Source organism: Staurois parvus, unplaced genomic scaffold, assembly GCF_062004578.1.
Source record: "Staurois parvus isolate SC_StPar_1 unplaced genomic scaffold, SC_StPar_1.0 ptg000014l, whole genome shotgun sequence".
NCBI lineage: Eukaryota > Metazoa > Chordata > Amphibia > Anura > Ranidae > Staurois > Staurois parvus.
The window spans coordinates 12,606,183-12,626,306 of record NW_028317810.1 but is presented as its reverse complement, the minus strand read 5'-3'; the positions used below and the strand labels follow the sequence as shown (position 1 = coordinate 12,626,306).

Here is a 20,124-nt window from a genome sequence, read left to right as displayed (position 1 = left end):
TTCTATTGGATATGTTTTATAATGGAAAGTGGAAACTATCTTTTTAATCAAAATGCGGTGATCAAATACCACCAAAAGAAATCTCTATTTGTGTGAAAAAAATGATAAAAATTTCATTTGGGTACAGTGCCGCATAACCAAGCAATTGCCAGTTAAAGTAGTGCAGTGCTAAATAACAAAAAATGCTCTGGTCATGAAGAGGGTAAAACCTTCCAGAGCTTAAAGTGGTTGTAAACCCTTACATATACCCAGTGAAGTGACTGGCCTCAGGTGATACACAGAGATGAAACAAATCCTCCTACCTACGGATTGGTACACAATATAGAAGGATATGCTTTGTTCATGTCTGAGGTTTACAATCACTTTAGGTGGTTAAGACTCTGACTGATATAAGCAACATGCCTCAGTCCTCTTGGATATTTCTGATGGAGGATTCCTCATGTAGAATGTATGGCTTTTTATAAGCCAACAGAAAGCTGTAGAAAAGCTCACTGACAAGCAGAAGTCCATTTTTCATTGAAGAGGATTTCAATTTTGTCAGTTTTTTTCGATAAGGCCATTTCACCACATTCCCCACTTTAACAAGATCAGTTCATATCCCTTTTGCAGATACAATGTATGAGCAAATTTACATTTTCCAGGGATAGCTTAAGGTTTTCTCTCCTCAAATGGTCAAGCACTTAAAACCCTGATCATGCTTCTCCAAAGTAGAGCCAAAAATAATTATGTCATCAAGGTAGACAATACACAGAAAGGGACAAAAGTCTCTCAGTGTCTGATCCTTTTAACGCTGGAATGTTGCAGGTGTGCCATTAATCTTCTGGGACATGCTAGAAAACTGGAAAAACCTCTGTGGACAAAAAAACCTGCTTTTCTTCCTCAATCATGGGTGTTTGTGAGTACCGAGACCTCAAGTCCATTACCATGAACCATTCTGAAGTTCTGGAACTACAGCAGGGCAAGCAGGATAGTCCCCTGCAGTGGTTGGATAACTTGTATGAAAGCAACCTCAACTGCTTTGAAATTGGAGCACACATTCATTATCTCCAGGCAGAGGGCTCATATATTCAATTACTTTAAGTGGGGGATCCTAATCAGCTAGCACACCTGGAATGTGAAGCTTGACTTCAAGGCAGCAATCCATAAAGACGGGATTTTCAATACACCATAGGCAGGCATAGTATCCACAGACCGCAAAGGAAGGTGGCTTAAGTATTGTTGGTAGAAGGACCAGCATATATTAGTGAGCAAGAGTGGGAGCATCATTAACAAACAACAGGTGAACGTTCGCCTTTTTAGCTTTCCCTGTTTTTTTTCTGTACAACTATCAGGCTTTACTGTGAACTTTGGGACCATCAGCAGGCAGTGGACACCAACGAACTATGTGGTCTGCTTGTCCACTGCATAGGCATTAAACTGGGAAGAGAGGCTTATGGTTGGAACTTTTTTTTTCAGTAGATGGAGCTTTAGGCTGCTGAACTTTACTAGTCTCTTTGTTTTAGCAACTGTCTAATATCCCTGCTCATCCCTGCATCCTGTTCCTCAAATGGAAAGATGGGGTCTGCAGGGGTGATTTATTAGACTCCTGAAGCCCTTTTTAGAATAAAGGAGCCCCCAGGTATCTGCCCTTTCCAGGTGAATGTGTACAGGTTACATTGTACACCTTGTTACTCATTCACAAAACAAGTAACACCTACAAAATGAAAAAGTCTCTTATTTAAAAAAATAAATAAATGATGACCGCCTTTGTAGTGTCAGCCATGGCATCCAGTGATGTAGATCAGCATCAATCATAATTACACGCTGCCCAATGACGTTGACCAGCAACATGACAACCCACCGCTACTCCAGTTGCAAATGACAGGTTACACAAAAATGCCTTGTAATAGGCGGGTCACGCTTGATGACCTTATCACAAGGTGTAGAGAGCACAGGAGTCATAACTGAAAATGTCAAAACAAACACACTGTTTCTCAGGTTGGTAGAAACACTTGCAAAATAATGCTCTCCAGTTTCCTGGTCACCTCCTCCCATTCCTTCTCAAAGATGTCTTCAGAGCCTCTCCCTTTCTCTGGAACTTCCTAACCTAATCATTCCATCTGTCTTTGTACATCTTAAAGAAGAGCAGTGTTTTTTTTTAGCTTTTTTTTTAAAACTGTTTTTTACTGATCACATGATCACACAGCTCCAGAGCCTGGGCAGTTGCTGAGGCTAGTGGGAGGGGACCTTGACATCCAGAGCTTTGGCACTGGTGGGGTGATGTCACTGCTCTGGGAATTCCTCACTACTGCTGGCTTTTGCAGCAGTCACCTAGGATCATGAGCTGTACGGTCACATGACTGCTAAGATACAAATGAAAAAAAGAGGTATTTACAGTGCTTAGTATTAGAAATGATGTGCAGCATGAAATACTTTAACTTTCAAAATCAGCTTATCCTCCACAGTTATTACCTTTTGCATCACCTGGCCCTCCCTTTTAGATGGCAAGCTCACAAGCTGATTCTCTTGTATGGAATTGTTTTGTAATTGCACTGCCTTCCTTTTATTTTGTAAAGTGCTGAGCAAACTGTTGACCCTATATAAATTTTGTATAATAATAATAAAAACTACAACCTTAAAAAACAAGGGCAGTTTCTGCTTTTATATTCTTATTTTACAGTTTATCTTTTTCTCTAAAACTATGGGTGACTCTCAATGAAGACGTTATCCATTTTCTTCTTCAAAGTAAAAATGTCCTTAAAGAGAATTAATCCAATTGCACATAGTTCTGTTTTTTACGCAATCTCCCAACAGAAAATTGTGTGAATAGTTTGCCATGATATAGTGGTTCTCTCTGTGGCTAGGTGAAACATCCAGGTAACACCTCATCACTTCCACAGAATCTTCTTGAAGTTTGACTTTACAAGGTGCAGACTGCACCTGGCAGTTTACTACCTCTATTGAAATTCTCTCTGCTGTGCAGCACACTATAATTGGCTGCTGCAAGTGCTTCTAATTATTCCATTTGGTAACTGGAGGTCACATTGTGTAAACCACAGGAGTTGAGACTACAAGTGTTGAACAGAGCAACAGCGTATCAATTACTTCTCTTTAAATCTCTGTGTACAAGCCTCTGTCATTTTAAACATGTTCGGCATTCCTTCCCTACAGGCTGGGAGTTCATCATGTAAATTCCCTTTAGTTGATAGGTATGCAATATCTACTGGCACAACTTTTATCACTACACTTTATCAATGAATGTATTTATGGGGGGGAAGGGGGGGATTTGTTCCAAAAATAAGTAATTCTACCCTTTTAAATTTCTAAAAATAGTATGTAATTTAGCCTGATGTTGGATAGGCCTCCTCATATTTAAGAGTTTAGCTTTTGGCAAGAGTGCAGAGCACGGAAAATAGGATGAGTGTAAGATTATCATATAATGATGCCCATGTCAACCAGGACTCTAGAACAAGCGCATTTATGGTTTCATATTTTGCCAGGATGCAGCATGGCAGTAATCATTAGATTTGATTACATAGAACTCCATGCACGCAGCATGCTGCAAAAAATGATAGCACCCAGGACGTGTATTAAAGATATTTATCATTGTTACTGCTTATTCTGATTTTTTAATGTTATAGTAAGTCTGTACATTCTCAATTGAAGCCATTGATTTTTATATTTGTAAAGGGGCCCTAATAGCAAAAGATTTAAAAGTACAATTTATATTTTATCTATTACATGTTAAATTCAACATTCTTAAATATCTGTAGCAAATGTATAATTGTTCCAAAAATGGGTAGTTCAGAATAGTGGAGTTAATCTTGACAGCAAAAGTACACACAAGACAATTGGAACGGTCTTGTATAAAGGAATCAGCCATAATGATGGAGGAGTTGGTGTGAGATTTGCACATGCACAAATTGGTAACAAATGTGAGGCAATTGCAAGAGTTATGTAAAGTTAAAGAAGTGTAGGTTCCATTTAACATTGATGCATTTTAAAGTTTCTGACATTTGACAACTGAAAGCCAGGGGCACTATCATTTCACTCCTATTGTTCAGTTTAAAGTCAAGCTCCAGCCAATGCTTTCTGTTGTATTGTATAGTGTGGGGAAGTAGGCCAAAAAATGAGGAAACATATTCACAGTTGGGACAGAGTCAGAAAAAACATTTTTTGTTTTAAAGTATAATGGGGAACAAAGAAAACCTCTACCAGATTTTACTGTCTGTCCTTCCTGTTACTATGAAACTTTCTGTTTGACAGGACCTGATTGGAATCTCAGTAGGGTGCCATACGCCAACGGAAGCAGACAGAAGTTTTATCCCTGCCAGCCTCTATCCTAAACTAAAAGAAAATTTTGGCTGGAGTCATGCTGCAATACATGCCATGTCTTTATTAAACACACACACTCAGCATAATTATGGGCAATTATGAATAGAGACACAGAAAACTGTATGTGTCTCTAATCAGGCAGAAGTATAATAAAAATGTAGAGTAATGAAGATGCATCATCCTAATGACGTATATACTGTATGCAGTCTATATGCTGCTGTTGAAGACATCGATGTATGGAGATGCAGTCTGGAACATGCACGCACAAGAAAGTCATTTACAGAGTCAGTAACTCACAGAACCATGAAGCTATTTCTGGGAATGTTTACAAAATGCGCTACTGGTAAGGGTGCGCCAGTGACTAAAATATGACCTCAGATTTTCCCCATTCACAAAAGAGCTAAAGTCCAAAGGGGGAAAGTAGCCTTGAGTTTCTAGAGTCACAGTCACAAATTAGAGAGGAAGGGGTGCATTCACAAGTCAAACAGCAGGTTTAATTCAAAACAGTAAGCAAGAAAGCAAAGTGTAAAGATAAAGACAGGAGGGGAGGAGTAAAAATCCTAAACTCATGCTACATGGCCAAACATAGCCATCAATACAGGATATCAAGGGTTGCAAATAAAGAAATCAGTAAAAGTGTAGGATTTGTTGCTGTGTTCATATGGAAAGTCTCAGTGAGAACTAATTATGTGAGGTGTGTTTCTGGCTGACAACACAGTAACATCGGTTCCTCCTCCATAAAGTTGGATAGAATTGGTGTATGTTAGTTGAGGAGATTGTGGTTGGCTTCCGTATGCAACCCAATTTGCAGTCTGTGTTATGTCAAATTCAATGTTGTGATTGTTAGCCAATATGAAGTAGTATTTTGTATTCTGGGCAAGTAGCACAAGTAGACATTTTAAGTCATCCAAAGGCTAGCGACTAAAAAAAAAAAATTGAGCAGACTTTTCCATGTGGCCTGTTGAGGAGGATAGTATAGACAGCAGTAAGAAGAGAAAAATTGGTTTACGGTCAAGAGACTTCTTTATACTGCATAGGAACACTGACTTATTGAACTTAACTGTTGGAATGTTTATACATACTTTCACTTTTAGATAGGGACATCTTTGGTTTAGGAGTAAGAAATATTACTTACCTACTGTGCTTCTTTTCATGTAGGGCAATCATTATTAGGAGGACTAGGAGAGTAAGGAATCCAAACACACATCCTAGGACTATTCCCAGGGTATTGTCTGAAAGGAAGATAAGTTCAGATTTAGAAAGTATCATACATATACTATTTAAGCAGCAATATCATTTAACAAATAAAGAATGAAATAAATAGTTACATGACCATAATATAATGATGTTGTTATAGCGATACTAATTGTTTATTTATTTTTTTCTTTAAATAACAAACATGTCTATACTTACCTGCTTTGTGCAGTGGTTTTGCACAGAGAAGCCTAGATCCTCCTCTTCTCGGGTCCCCTGCAGGCTCTCCTGGTCCCTCCATCCTGTCGGGTGCACCCACAGCCAGCAGCTTGCTATGGGGGGCACCCACTGCTCTGTGTGGCCATTTACACACGGAGCTGAGGCCTGGTCTCGCCCCCTCTCTCCTCATTGGCTGGCTGTGATTGACAGAAGCAGAAGCCAATAGCTCCAGCATGTTGTCTCAGCCAATGAGAAGGAAGAGACCCGGGACAGCCGAGGCTGTTGTGCACATCGCTGGATCTCGATGGAGCTCAGGTAAGTATGGGCTGGGGGCACTGCTGCACACAGAAGGCTTTTTACTTTCATGAATAGAAGGTAAAACACCTCCAGCCTTTACAAACACTTTAAGACTATCTGACTATTATTAAAAAGTTCAATATAGAGAGACAGACATTATAGACAGATGTTAAAAAATAAATATTATTATCATAGCTGCTGCAACCTACAGCTAAAACAACTTATTCGATTTTAGCTTAGTAAAGTCAGACTGGCAAGACAGACATTCTGACTTATTGTTTTGGGTGACTGTACTTTTCACACAATAACTGAACTTTGTGATATTTCATTAAATATATATGAACTGACATTACTTTAAAACTGTCATCTGGCTGAAGAGAAGCATACACATATGCCTTTTCAGTAGCCACAATATGCAGTATATGTTGTTGCATAGGGAAAAGATTGCTTTTGATAACCTCTGGGTCAACTTGCACTGAACATATACTGTGCATTGCTATGTATGTCCCATAAATTACAGTAGAATAAAACTTTACAGAGCCATCGTGTGTAGTATACAGCTACATTGGTGTAGCACTCTCCTAGGCAGCTAGGGGGAGCTAGATTCTAATTTGTAGATAGGGGCTGAGTAGCAGCCCAGGTGTAGCAGTCAGAGTGAGGTCAAATTTCAGTCAGGGCCTGAGAGGCTCTGCAGGCCAGCTGTTTGAGACTTCCCCTTGCTCTATTGGAGAAAATTCTAGAAGCAGTGGGAGGGACTGAGGAGTGGCTGGTCTGCACTCTCAAAGGATCCGGACCAATCCCCAACAGAAGGCTTGGCATGGGGCCAGGACAGCCCTTAAGAGTGTTTGAGCCTGCTCAGCAGGGGGGGAGTTCAGGTGGAAGATGGAGGAGTGCGGCTGGAGAGCAAGAGCCTGAGAGGGAGCCCAGATGAGAAGGGGCTCACCTAGAGGCAGGGAAGCTTGGAAGGAGAAAAGCTAAGGACTTCACAGGCCCCCAAAGCGAGGATCACCTATACAGCAGGGAAGAAGGGGCTACGCAGAAGGCCTGAGAGCAGTCACCGACTCATCCGCTCATAGTAGAAGGACTGAGTGAGTAGACCTGCAACCCTTGGGCCAGTAAGGGGAAGGAGCACTCTGGTGGGAAACTGGATTAGCTACTACCTGTCTGTCTTCTTTTAAAGTGACAGGCACTGGATCCCCTTCTCAAGGGGATTGAGTCATTTTTCCAGAACAGCTGGATAAGGAGTATCGAGGGTCTAGGGTGGTAAAACAGGAGATGTTGGCTAGTTCTCCAAGAAGAACAATCTGCTCTTTTGCTGTTAAAGAAACTTGTACATAGCTCAGGAAGATTGCCATTACCCTTGGGCATCCCATACACCCCTTACTCCATCCAAGTTCAATTCCCCTAATAAAATCACAAAAAAACAAGCCTGGCTGTACAAGACTATAGGGCAGGGGTCCTCAAACTACGGCCTGCGGGCCACATGCGGCCCGCCGAGGACATTTATCCGGCCCACCGGGCAGGGGCGTATCTGCTGCGAGGCAAGGGACTAGGGTTTGGCAGGTCGGGAGAGCTCGGCAGGGCTCAGACAGGAGGCAGGAGGGTGGGATCAGCAATTCTAGAACAGGAGAAGGTGGACTCGGCTTATGAACCCGTACCACTCACCTGGCCTCTCTGCAGCCAGCCGGCCATCTATTCTGATCAGTGCATGGAACCGTCACGGCCGGAGGGCGGAGCCTAGAGCTGACCATGAAGAGGGGGAGCAAGAGAGGAGACTCCATCGCTGCATGTCGGGTATCACGGCCACAGACCCTAGATAAGTGCAATAGATGATCGATCTTTCCCCCTCTCTCCTCTCTCCCTCCCCCCTCCTCTCTCTCCCCCCTTCCTCTCTCTCTCCCCCCTCCTCTCCCCCCCTTCCTCTCTCCCCCTCTCTTTCTCCCCCTCCTCTCTCTCACCCCCCCTCCTCTCTCCCCTCCTCTCTCTCTCCCCCCTCCTCTCTCTCCCCCCTCCTCTCTCTCACCCCCCCTCCTCTCTCTCTCCCCCCTCCTCTCTCCCCCCTCCTCTCTCCCCCCTCCTCTCTCTCTCCCCCCTCCTCTCTCCCCCCTCCTCTCTCTCCCCCCCTCCTCTCTATCTCCCCCCTCCTCTCCCCCCCTCTTTCTTTCTCCCCCTCCCCCTCTTTCTCTCTCCCCCTACCCCCCCTCTCCCTCTCTCCCCCTACCCCCCCTCTCTCTCTCTCCCTCCCCCTCCTCTCCCCCCTCCCCCCCTCTCTCTCTCTCTCCTCCTTATCTCCCCCCTCTCTCTCTCTTTACATTGTACACAGATCTGACCCAACAAGGTGTCCTGCATTTACTGTATATTTCGCTCCATAAGACACACATGGGGGGAAATGTCTGTGCATCTTATGGAGCGGCCGGCCCAGTATTCCCACCGCTGTTGTATGTCCACAGAGTCTGGTCATCTCATGTACTATGTCCGCAGTCTCTGGTCATCTCCTGTACTATGTCCGCAGTCTCTGGTCATCTCCTGTACTGTGTCCGCATTTGTTCATAGTTTTTAAACTATAGTCTGGCCCTCCAACGGTCTGAGGGACAGTGAACTGGTCCCCTGTTTAAAAAGTTTGAGGACCCCTGCTATAGGGGGACCCAAACTTCAGCAACTCCTAAGGGAGTAGTGCTACATTGGCAATAGTGTGCCACCTTGTATTTTTAAATGTTAGAAACTGACTTTTGTTATCATCATCATCATTATTATTAAGATTATTATTAGATTTATATATATTTATTTCACCCTTAAAGTGGTTAGAATAACTGTTTCCCTCATAGCATGATTGGCCCCTTCCACTGCTGTAGTGATGTATAAGCCAGTGGGAGACACAACCAGGGGCGGACTGACCATTTGGAAACTCGGGCACTGCCCGAGGGCCTAGGGTCAGTAGGGGGCCCCATGAGATGCCCCTGGTACCTTTTTCATAGGCTTTTTTGAGTTTGGACAAGGACACAGGGGCCCCATGATCCCCTTTTGCCCGGGGCCCCATGAGTTATCAGTCCGTCCCTGGACACAACAATATGCAGCAGGGGAGCAGCGGAAGTATGAGATATGGGATCAGTGAAGAAGCAGTGTTCGTAAACATGGACCTTTGGAAAGATGAGTAAAGTATGTTAGCAGGCCTGCTTTTGCATACAAATGACCCTATGCTGACAGTCATTTTAATTATGTCCCTCGTTGTATTGATGTATTTGCACCAAAGGTCCCATTTATTACAATTTCCACTTTATATATGCTTATATGTATACCCTCCTGCAACAAATTATAAACATGTGTAGCACTTCCTCCTGAGGAGCCACTGGTTATACAAGGTTCTTCTGTCCTCTAGAGAGCAACACATTTTAGTTGCTAGACACACCAATGCACCTTGGGCTTGTTTCCACATTTAATGGGCTACACAGCCTGGCAGGTGATGCAAAACAATAACATAGCTAATCACAAATGATAGCAAACGGGGTTAAGGTTGGTACAGTAATTAGATAAACCTCAGCCCTAGAAAGATGTGATACTGAGTAAAGAGGATTAGCACACAAATGAATAGTTTTGGACAGTCTTTGCCTTAGTCTCTGACCTATACTCCAGTCCTGATAGTCCTGATACTGTCTACTTGGTCACCACTCCTAAACACTTGGGTGTGTTTTCCTAACATTATAAATTGATCTTTGGATTTTTATATTGGGTGGAACACCCACAACCTCTGTATTCCTCTCTGGGCTCAGGAAATGCTCAGTCTTTGTCTCCAGCAATGGCACAGTACCAGGAGTTATTGCCCAAAACACCCACATTTGAAGTACACTGCTCCGATGCTGACTCAAACAGTAAAAAACAGTAGATGTACACACAGGTAACCCCTGTTGATGGTAGTTGTAATCTCTCCCTGGGAGTACAATGTGGCAACCAATCAGTTCTGGGTGTTCTCCTTACACTATCCAAGCACAGAAAGTGTGATCTCTATAACTGATCCAGTTGTGGTGAGAAAATTTAACTTACAGTCTCAGTGGTTTGGCAGACAATGACTCAATCCTTATAACATCTTGCCATTTTCAGTGTTCCATCCATCCTGCTGTCCAGTTGTATTGGTATTGCAGGTATTCAGGAGACAGAGGAGATAGGGCTACTTGTTACAGCTGCAAGCAGCTGGCTCAAGAGAGAGGATCCCTTCACTAGCCACGAGGGAACAAAGTGGTGAGAGGCCACCATTTTGTTTTATTCAAAATAATGCTCCACCGTAAGGCCCAATACCGTCAGGATTCTAATTATTTGTTACCTGACCAGTGTTCACTACAAGTGGGAGTTATCCAGGATTATTTCTGGCCCATCTTGCCGAGTATCAATCATGTCAATGAGCCAAGTCAGTCAAGCCTCCAAGATGGATCCAGTTACCACCACTATAGATGTGCAGATAAGGCACTGTCTGCTGGAGTTGGACTGACAAATACATGTCCTTGCAGAGATAGTAGCACTGAAGATGTAGGTGTCACAGATGATGAAAATGGTGACCCTATTTAGCAACTAGAAGCACCGCTCTGCCTGGGAGGACTTTCCAGGTCATCCCAACCAAGAGGTTTCCAGGTTCTGTCATCTTTTTTGACTGCAGAGGAATGGGCCATTACAAGTGGGTCTGTCCAAGCCACTGAAGAAGAACTTCCATAAGTTGCCATTCAGGTGCCTTATCGACTCTGCCCATTTCCACCAAAGGCACAGCACTAGAAATATGAGCAAGAGCCTCATCTGATTCCCAGAGATAGCATCAAGCTACTCTCTCCCCGCCATTGTTTTCAAAATAATAGGAGATTTATGTAGCTATCTATTGGTAAAAGATATTCGCAAGCAATCAGTGTGGTTGTTTGAGGGTATCATGTGTGATAGAAACAATTATAAATACTGTAATGATTAAATATACTGTTTAAAATTTTTCATTAATTAATGCCCTGAGACTTTAATGGGTACCATTTTTAGAAATGTGGTGTTTTTAAGTGTTTATATAAAAATGTTTTTTTTATTTGCATACATATATGGTTTATGAATGTAGCACCTGGAAGTCCATAAAAATAGCATTTTTGGTCATGTATGTTTAATTCTGGGATGTGGTGCATCAATCCTATGGGTTGGTGAATGCCTACATTTATTATAATTGCTAGGTCTTAAATTATGTTTGTATTCCCTTTGAGGAGTTTTTCTGTCATTTTCTGTCATTTTCTGTTCTGGACAGTTGTTACCTGTACAGGAAGTGAGGAAAAATCCCCAGTTGGTATACATCAATAAAAACCTGTTGTTGACTGTGGAGGGGATTTATGCTGACATCAGGTCCTGACCCCCTTTCAAGAGCAAAGAAATAAGAAGTCTTCCAAAAGGGAGACTAGCACCAATTCTAACCCTCCATCACTCTGTTTAAAATGAAAAATGAAAGATTTGCCTAGAGACGGGTTTTAAATTTTATCTAAAACCATTTTTTGGAAGAGTAGAGAAGCATTCAAAGCCTGACATTTTTTCCTTTTACCTTCTGTATCCCTGTGGGGGAAAATCATTGTTTTGGTCTCATAGACACAAAATCAAGTCAGTGGAAATCTCTACAAAATTAGGGAAATCCACTCTTAGACAGTTGTTTCCTTGCAAGAGCTCGCCTCCTCATAGTGACAACTCAAATTTTTGGATATTTCCTCACTTTCAATACTGTTGACAATGACCACCTGAACATATCAAGAGGGTGAATCTTCCACAAATAGCAATAAAAACTTTCCTGAGGGTCTAACACTTTTCCACTCTATCCAAAATTAAAAAGTGAAGTTTTGGCTAGATACACCAACTTAAAAACTATAAGTTAGTAAGTAAATACACCTGAGACACACAGGCATAGTACCATACTTGTGGGCCATGTGTGGGGTGCTTTGGGCCTTCAATGATTCACCATCTACATCAGCCCTTTAGTCAATGCTTACGTGAAGCTCCTCCTTTGTTCTTTGTGACAATTAATAAATAGTAAATACTTAAACTGTACCAATAAATCTGAGATGAGGGTAGTCACAAACGTTGGCTTATGCTGTTTAAATGTCAGGGTTAATTGTTAGTCCCTGTCTGGCCAAGTTGGAAGACTTTCACTTGGACATGCATTGTTATGTTCAGTGTGCTGTTTCAATGCAGTAATCTAATTTGTGTGGGCAGTCACAAAAAGGGCCTTAGGCTAGACTAGTTTGGCAGAGTTTAAGCATACAGTACCGGACAAGATTTATTCAGACTTTTCTCATTCTGGTTATGCACCACTGACATATAAGAAAGCACAATCAGCGGTTATTCAGTCAAGATACTGGCTCATCTTTTATTTGTGCCTCTTTACTAATCAGCTTTATCTTTAATACTCTGTGTTTTCCAGGGTGGAGACATGAACAGAATGTTCTACTCCTTCATGAGCATTGAGCAAGGATGAGGCAGTGGCTTACAAAGAATTAATTGATAAGTTCATAAAAAGTAAAAGGAGTGATCGGAAACCACCCACCCACGCACCCACTGAGTGGGACATGTGGGGACCAGTGACTTAAAAATAAAAAAAAATGACAATTTGCCAAACTTTAAGTTGTATCAAGCTAATACATACAAATCAGTAAAACAGTATAGTAAAATATGGTATTCAAATGATGTTTATAAATTGCATTAAAAGCATTTCTACTATTATCATAATTCAGTTTTAAACCATGAATAGCTGAACGTAACATAACATGCATAGTATAATGATTGTATTTAATTTTCAAGACAAATGGTGATTAGAATATTGCAGTAAGGAGATTTTGCATCCCACATTTTACAGCTAATACTCTTGAGGCAGTAGGTAAGGGAGTATGAAGAAAACTCAAGTGCAGTTAATAATAATAAAAACAAAACTAAGGACATTAGATCATTAAATAAAATCAGCTTGGTTTTCTCTCTGTGTGAAGTCTCGGGTAGTTTTCCAGCAGTTTAGCACAATCTATAGGAAATGTCAATTTATCTACAAAAAGTAAAACATTGGGAATTTTAACTAGCATATATTAACAAAACAAATCATTTGTGCTTCCTTGGCACTTTTCTTCCAGTAAAATTATATAGATTTTTATAAAATTATTGAATTTCATGCTTACCCTCTTCCAGATCACATAACGCATAGATATGCTGCAACAGGAAAAGTAGGCTTTAAAGCCCAGCCGCTACACATATGTGTCCATTGCGGTCTGAAGTTGTGTGCTGGGAGCATGTTCTCCGTACACTCCCAGCACACACTGACTAAGCTGCCTCTAAAAGCTCTCAGTCAGAGCTTTTGATGAGGAGCCAGCGGGACAGGCTCCAGATCTTTTGGCTGCTATGAGAGCCAATCACAGTGGTCACATGATCAGGAAGCAGCTCTACCTCCTGACATTATAGCCCACTTAAACTGGTTCTGAAGGCTGAAGCCTTTTTACCTTCATGTATTCTATGCATGAAGGTAAAAAAAACGTCAGTATGTAGCTCCCCCCTCAGCCCCCCTTATACTTACCTGAGCTCAATCACGATCCAGCGATGGCTCTCTCACTCTTCATTGGGACAGACACAGCAGCGGGAGCCATTAGCTGCTGTCAATCACTGCCAGTGAGAATGAAGTGGGGGGCAAGGATGGGGCCGAGCCATGCTCTATGTGTCTCATGGAGCAGAGCCCGCAGGAGTGTCCCCTGTATCAAGTGGCTTGCTATGGTGGCCACTCAGTGGGGCAAGAGACAGGAGTGTCAGTGGGGGACCCAAGAAGAGGAAGATTTTCACCATTTTCTGAATGTCAGATTTACTGCTTTATAGTATATTACACTTAAAGTGTAACTACACCCAACAGGGGAGATTCTGCTTGTCTGCCTCTTCCTCCCCTCCACTGCCACATTCTGCACTTTCTGGGGGGAGTGGGTACCTGGTTTTGACAGGTACCTGCTCCCACTTCCCATCAGATGCACCGTGGTGATATGAGCTGGAAGTTTGGCCCCCTCTCCTAACCCTCACAGCCTTCTGGGACACTTCACAGGTCCCAGAAGACTGCAGCCCATTCGAAAGTGCATGCCAAGTAGCAACCCGGTTGTGAAGCAGCAAGGCTTCTCTGCTGATTTCCCTTACTTAAGATCCCAGCGCATGCACACAAAGCTGATTGAAGAATAGAGGACATCTCTGGATTCCTGGACATGTGAGTGTCCTTATATTAAAAGTCAGCAGCTACAGTATTTGTTGCTGCTGACTTGTAATTTTTTGTGGGGAGTCTGGAGCTCCTCTTTAAAGATGTACATTCCAAAATTCATCTACTGTATATTTAACAAATACAATGCTCATTGTTGAGGCTTTAGAATGTAGGCTCTCATGGTAGCTGCTTATGTGAGTTCCAGATGGATAAAAATGCTAATTCATTGGTGATATTCAAGTAATGTGTTTTATTTCCATTTTCTAAATTTTGCTTTTTGTTTTCATTTTCATTTCCCTTTTTTTGTCTAGATACCGGTTACCCTGGCCCCTTTATGAATTTAAAAACAGAAACAAAATAAAAATTGAGTTAGCTACCTTTCAACAGAAATGAAAACAGAATCAAAACTGCAGCATGCTGTAGTAGTTTTTATTATGACAAAAGAACATAAGTGAAAATGCAAATGATGTTATCTATGTAAATAAAAAGTATACAAGATGTAAGACAAGTATTAGGCTGCACATTTTTCTAAAAGACATAAAATGCAGTCTAAAGTTAACACTGTAATGAGTCCTGTATGCCATTTGCATGGGCACAGCAGCCAAGTCATTTAAATGAGCTTCTATACCTGCAGGAAACGCAGGGAAAAATCTCAGATTCTTTTTAAAATGAAACGTGCCCACATGGAACCGCATGTTGTGCATTTCTGGGTGTGTGAAACTGCATGATGCCATCTCACGCATCTGAAAATGGACACTGTGCAATGTGGGTTTGTTCCATATGGCCATGGCATCATGAGGTTCCACGAACCTGAAAATGTGCCACATTTTCTGATGCATGGGGGTACCATTGAGAATTAATGTTACGCCCACATGTCTGCAAAAGTGCAGTGCATTTTTCCTGCAGATTGGGGAATGCAAGCAATTTTTTTTACGCAATCCCCGACCCACTACATTGTGAACCTAGGCTAAAAATTGTCAAGCAATTTATTTGCAGCGCGTCAACAATCTATTTGCAATGTTAGTAGAATATATTGATATTATGTAGTTCTGGAGGCAATAGAAACGCATGTATTTATAAGTGCTTTCCCTTAAAGGTATATGCTTTGTGAAATATAAACTACTCCATGCTTGGTTCAGTGAGAGGCAAGTGCACCACTTCACCAGACCCACCAAACTAGTGGTGTTATAATTACAAGCATATTAACAGTAATCATTAACAGAATGACTCCAAGGAAACTTTCATTAAATCAAACACTGAAAAGGAGTACAGATTAAGCCTCCCAGCATTTTGTGATTTTGCATTTTTAAATGGAAAGAAAGATGAGAGGAAAATGTGAATGTTGAAGAAGCAATTTTGCCTTTTTTTCTTGACATGGTAAAATCATTCAATCATTTCTTATGGTGCTTACACTAAATTACACTGGAAGTTCATGCTGTGCACAGCAACTTGTTGATGGTCCTTGCTCACTGCTTAGATTTGCATTGCTAAACAGCTGCGCAGAAATAATTTGAATAGTCTGGGCTGAGAATTAAAGTACTTGAGTAAAATTAATGCAATAACAGCAGCATTTATTGCTGATATAGAAATCTGCTTTAGAAAGTATTTGAACAAAGACAGTGTCTAAAAGAGGCATGAATACTGTCAGGCACAAAAGTACCCATACCTTTGTACCAATACTCAAATATAGGGCAATTGCCAACAGCCAGCCAAGTGTTAACCACTATGATGTTGATCTAATGGCTTCGTAATGAAATATCAAATTTTTAGTGTTTACAACTTATTAACCACTTCCTGTCCGGACACTTTTACCCCCTTCCTGTCCAGGGCAATTTTCAGTTTTCAGCGCTATCACACTTTGAATGACAATTGCGCGGTCATGCAATACTGTACCCATATGAATTTTTTACCATTTTTTTGAGACAGATAAAGCTTTATTTTGGTGGTATTTATTCACCGCTGGGATTTTTATTTTTTTTACTATGTAAATGAAAAAGTCCAAAAATTTTGAAAAAAAGTGTTTTTTTTAATAAAATTTTGCAAATAAATAATATTTCATCCTAAATATTGGCCAAAATTTATTCCGTTATTTTTTTAGTAAAAAAAAATCCAAATTAGTTTATAACCAAACATTATAATTTTTAAACATTTTTTTTTACATTTTTATTTTTTTTTTTAATATTATTTTTTATTTTTATTTTTTATTTTTACATACTGTCACCCTAGCAGTACAGTGTCACCATGGTGACACTGTACTACTTGTGGGGGGTGATGAAGATTTTTTTTTTTTTTTTTACACTGATTGCTTTTACACCCATATAGGATGTAAAAGCAATCATTTCTCTTTCTCTCTGTCTGCATTCTTGCAGTCATTGAGAAATACTGAGTGAGCTGTGATTGGTCACAGCTTGTCACATGGTACAAGGCTGTTGTGAATAGCCTTGTACCATGTGACCTCTGTGATCATTCACAGATTTCACACGTAGTAAGCAATGATGTCACAAGTGACATCTTGCTTACTACTTTGCATGTGATCACTGATTCGCCAATCAGTGATCACATGACCGGGACCTCGTACAGAGGTCTCGTCCGACGATCGGTGTTTCACTGTGTCCGGAGGACACAGCGGACACCGGATCGCGGTGGTGCGCGCTCCTAGGGAGCGCGCACAGCTAGAAAAGGCGGGTGCCGTTTAGGAACGGCAACCCGACCTTGGACTGCCACCGCCCTGCCGTTTATAAACAGCAGGCGGACGGCAAGAGGTTAAAGTGAACCTGTCACAAACCTTAATAGATAAAGCCATTCATATTATGACAAAAATAATATGATTACCTTAAAGCGGATCTCCACCCAAATGGGGAAGTTCCATTTTAAAGACTGGTCCCCTGCTCCCCATTAAGGATGGGCACCTTGGGAGAGCGGGGGGGGGACCCAAAATTGACAGGTACCCGCTTCCACGTCTGCTGCAATCACCTAGGCGATCGGAAGTGGAAGTTGTCCTCCTACCCTCCCTCCCCGTAGTCTTCTGGGACACGTGACAGGTCCCAGAAGACTACAGGGCCATTCGGAAAGCGCAGTGGGAGCCCGACTGTGAGGCCGCAAGCTGTCACAGCTGGGTGCCCAGACTGAAGAAGCCGGCGCCTGGAACACTAGATGGTTGGTGAAACTGGCTGCGTGGGGTGGGGGGACACACACTCACACACCGCAGGATCGTGGGACAGGTGAGTGGCTGTTTTTTAAAAGTCAGCAGCTACAGTTTTTGTAGCTGCTGACTTTTATTTTTTCACAGTGTGAGTGGAGCTCCGCTTTAATAACAAACTGAAATAACAGTCAGCAAATTTAGAAGTTAGATAGCTGCAGTTCACAGTTACCTTAGTCTGATATCTCTGTAATCTCAGGCAGCTAGAATTCTGAAGTCAGAGAACCAGGGTGAAGGGATGGTGAACAACCCACCTAGGCCCTCCACAAATGGCACACAATGAAAGACAATCAACTCCGCCTGATGTCCATCAGCTGCCTTCCCTGTCTGACATGACCTGGATATGTCATGTCTGCCAGAGTCAAGAAAATAGCCCATGAAAGCAGAAAAAGGGATAAAGGCATTAATTCCCTACAACAGAGATTCACACAACACACATCTGATTTGTTTCTATGGATACATTAAAGATCTCAACAACAGAGGTAGGAGGCACAATATCAGAATTAGAGGCCTACCATATTGGATTACAGAACTTCCTGGAATACCTGCCAGAGTCACCAATAGATTTTGACAGGTTACACCGAGTCCTATGCTGAAGGAGCTCCACAGATGACCTACCAAGGGATGTGACTGGTTACATCGCTCTGAAGGAAGAGACTTTAACTGCAAATTACAACAATCAAATTACAAACACTGAAATGCAACTATTCTAAGATCTGCTGATGATCACTTTACAAAACCCTAGAGCACTGCACCCTCTGTTGGCCCCCTCAGACTTCAAGCCAGTCAGCTCAGCAGCAGTGTCCTGCTCCAGACAGCAGGTCCCTTCAGACTCCTGGCCTGTTCCATTGTCAGCAGAAAACCCAAAGCCAGGAAGTACAGCACTAGAGGCAGAGCAGCTCTGGAGGAGTAAGTTACATCTTTCCCCTCTGAATGCTGGGGCCTCCATGCACCCTTTTGCCCCACATTAACAATTACCATGGGTGTCACCCTTCTGGCAGGTGTCACCCAGGTGTGGTCCGCACCTCCTGCACCCCCATAGCGATGTCACTGGTTGCACGGGTGTTTGGGTATGCAAAAGGGATCCCAATACTGCTTATGATCAGCAGGGCCCCGTTCCACTTGTCAGGGCCCCCAGAGGTGGTGGAACACCAGGGCCTGCTCGCTGCAACCCTGCCAGTTCCGCCACCGCCCGGCAGCCCAATTTAGTGTGGGAGCACACATGGGGCAAAGAATAACCTGGGAGGGGCAATTTCCCCCCCTGTAGCGATGCAACTGCCCCTAATCAAGTGTACAGTATATGGCAAAACTATGGCCCAAACCATGTGTTACTCTCTTCTCACATTCTCCAAAAATTTAGGACAGTTGGGACTAGCCATATCATCCTGTCACAGACAATTAATATGACCAAAGAACCTAGACCTAGGAGAAGATCAGTTGAAGATGTCAGTGCTGGCATGAGAGTTCATAGACATCACATCACTGGAGAGGAGATGAATATACACTGCTCAAAAAAAAAAGGAACACTTTTTAATCAGAGTATAGAATCTAGTCAATTAAACTCCTGGGATATTGATCTGGTCAGTAAAGTAGCAGAGGGGGTTGTTAGTCAGTTTCAGCTGCTTTGGTGTTCATGAAATTAACAACAGGTGCACTAGATGGGCAACAATGAGAAACCCCCAAAACAGAAATGGTTTTACAGGTGGAGGCCACTGACATTTTTTCCTTACTCATCTTTTCTGACTGTTTTTTACTAGCTTTGCATTTGGCTAGGGTCAGTGTCACTACTGGTAGCATGAGATGATACCTGGACCCTATAGAGGTTGCACAGGCAGTCAAACTCCTCCAGAATGGCACATCAATACATGCCATTGCCAGAAGGTTTGCTGTGTCTCCCAGCACAGTCGCAAGATAATGGAGAAGAGTCCAGGAGACAGGCAGTTACACTAGGAGAGGTGAACAGGGCCGTTGAAGGTCCTTAACCCATTAGCAGGACTGGTATCTGCTCCTTTGTGCAAGGAGGAACAGGATGCCAGAACTCTACAAAATGACCTTCAGCAGGTCACTGGGGTAAATGTCTCTGACCAAGCAATCAGAAACAGACTTCATGAGGGTGGCCTGAGGGCCTGACATCCCTTCGCACTGCCACCATCTCCTTTTTGTACAGAGAAAGAGGAAACTCGGCAATATCAGCAATAACACTATGATGTTTGCATAAGCATTGGTATACCACTGTCACTGCAGGCAGAGATATACTGAAGTTTAAAACACACACACAGTAGCGCTCTTCAGAGGCAGGGGTTCTTAGTTTGCATTAAAGAGCTTTAGAAACAGTTCAACACTTTCAGAAAGTAAGATTTATTACTAAAAGGTCAAAAGGGTGCAATAAAAATATTTACAGAAAAAGAGGTATCCAATATATATATAAATATACAGAGAGCAATAACACAGCAAAGAGATAACAGAAGGAAATTTAGGGAGGTGAAGTACTTGCCAAATGACCTGGTTTAAGCAGATCAAGTTTCCTGAGCCAAAAGGGTGCTTTATCAGCCAAAGTTATTTCCGATGTTAAAAGGGAGAATCTTCAACTTAGCTCAACTAAGCTTTGCTTAGTTTTATCTAGGAACTCAGCAGGGTGTCTCCTTAAAGCAGAGAACCAATCGCCTCATTTGGGGAGGGGTGTTGGGGCGGA

General features: G+C 42.3%; 1 protein-coding gene across 1 annotated transcript in view; it reads right to left on the bottom strand.

Annotated features, from left to right (window-relative positions):
• Positions 1–20,124, bottom strand: part of SUSD2 (sushi domain containing 2) — a 271,052-nt gene that overhangs the window by 13,880 nt on the left and 237,048 nt on the right. The window contains exon 26 of the mRNA XM_089677367.1: positions 5,450–5,546. Within this exon, the coding sequence (XP_089533493.1) occupies positions 5,450–5,546 (97 nt within the window). The remainder of the gene's footprint in view (positions 1–5,449; positions 5,547–20,124) is intronic.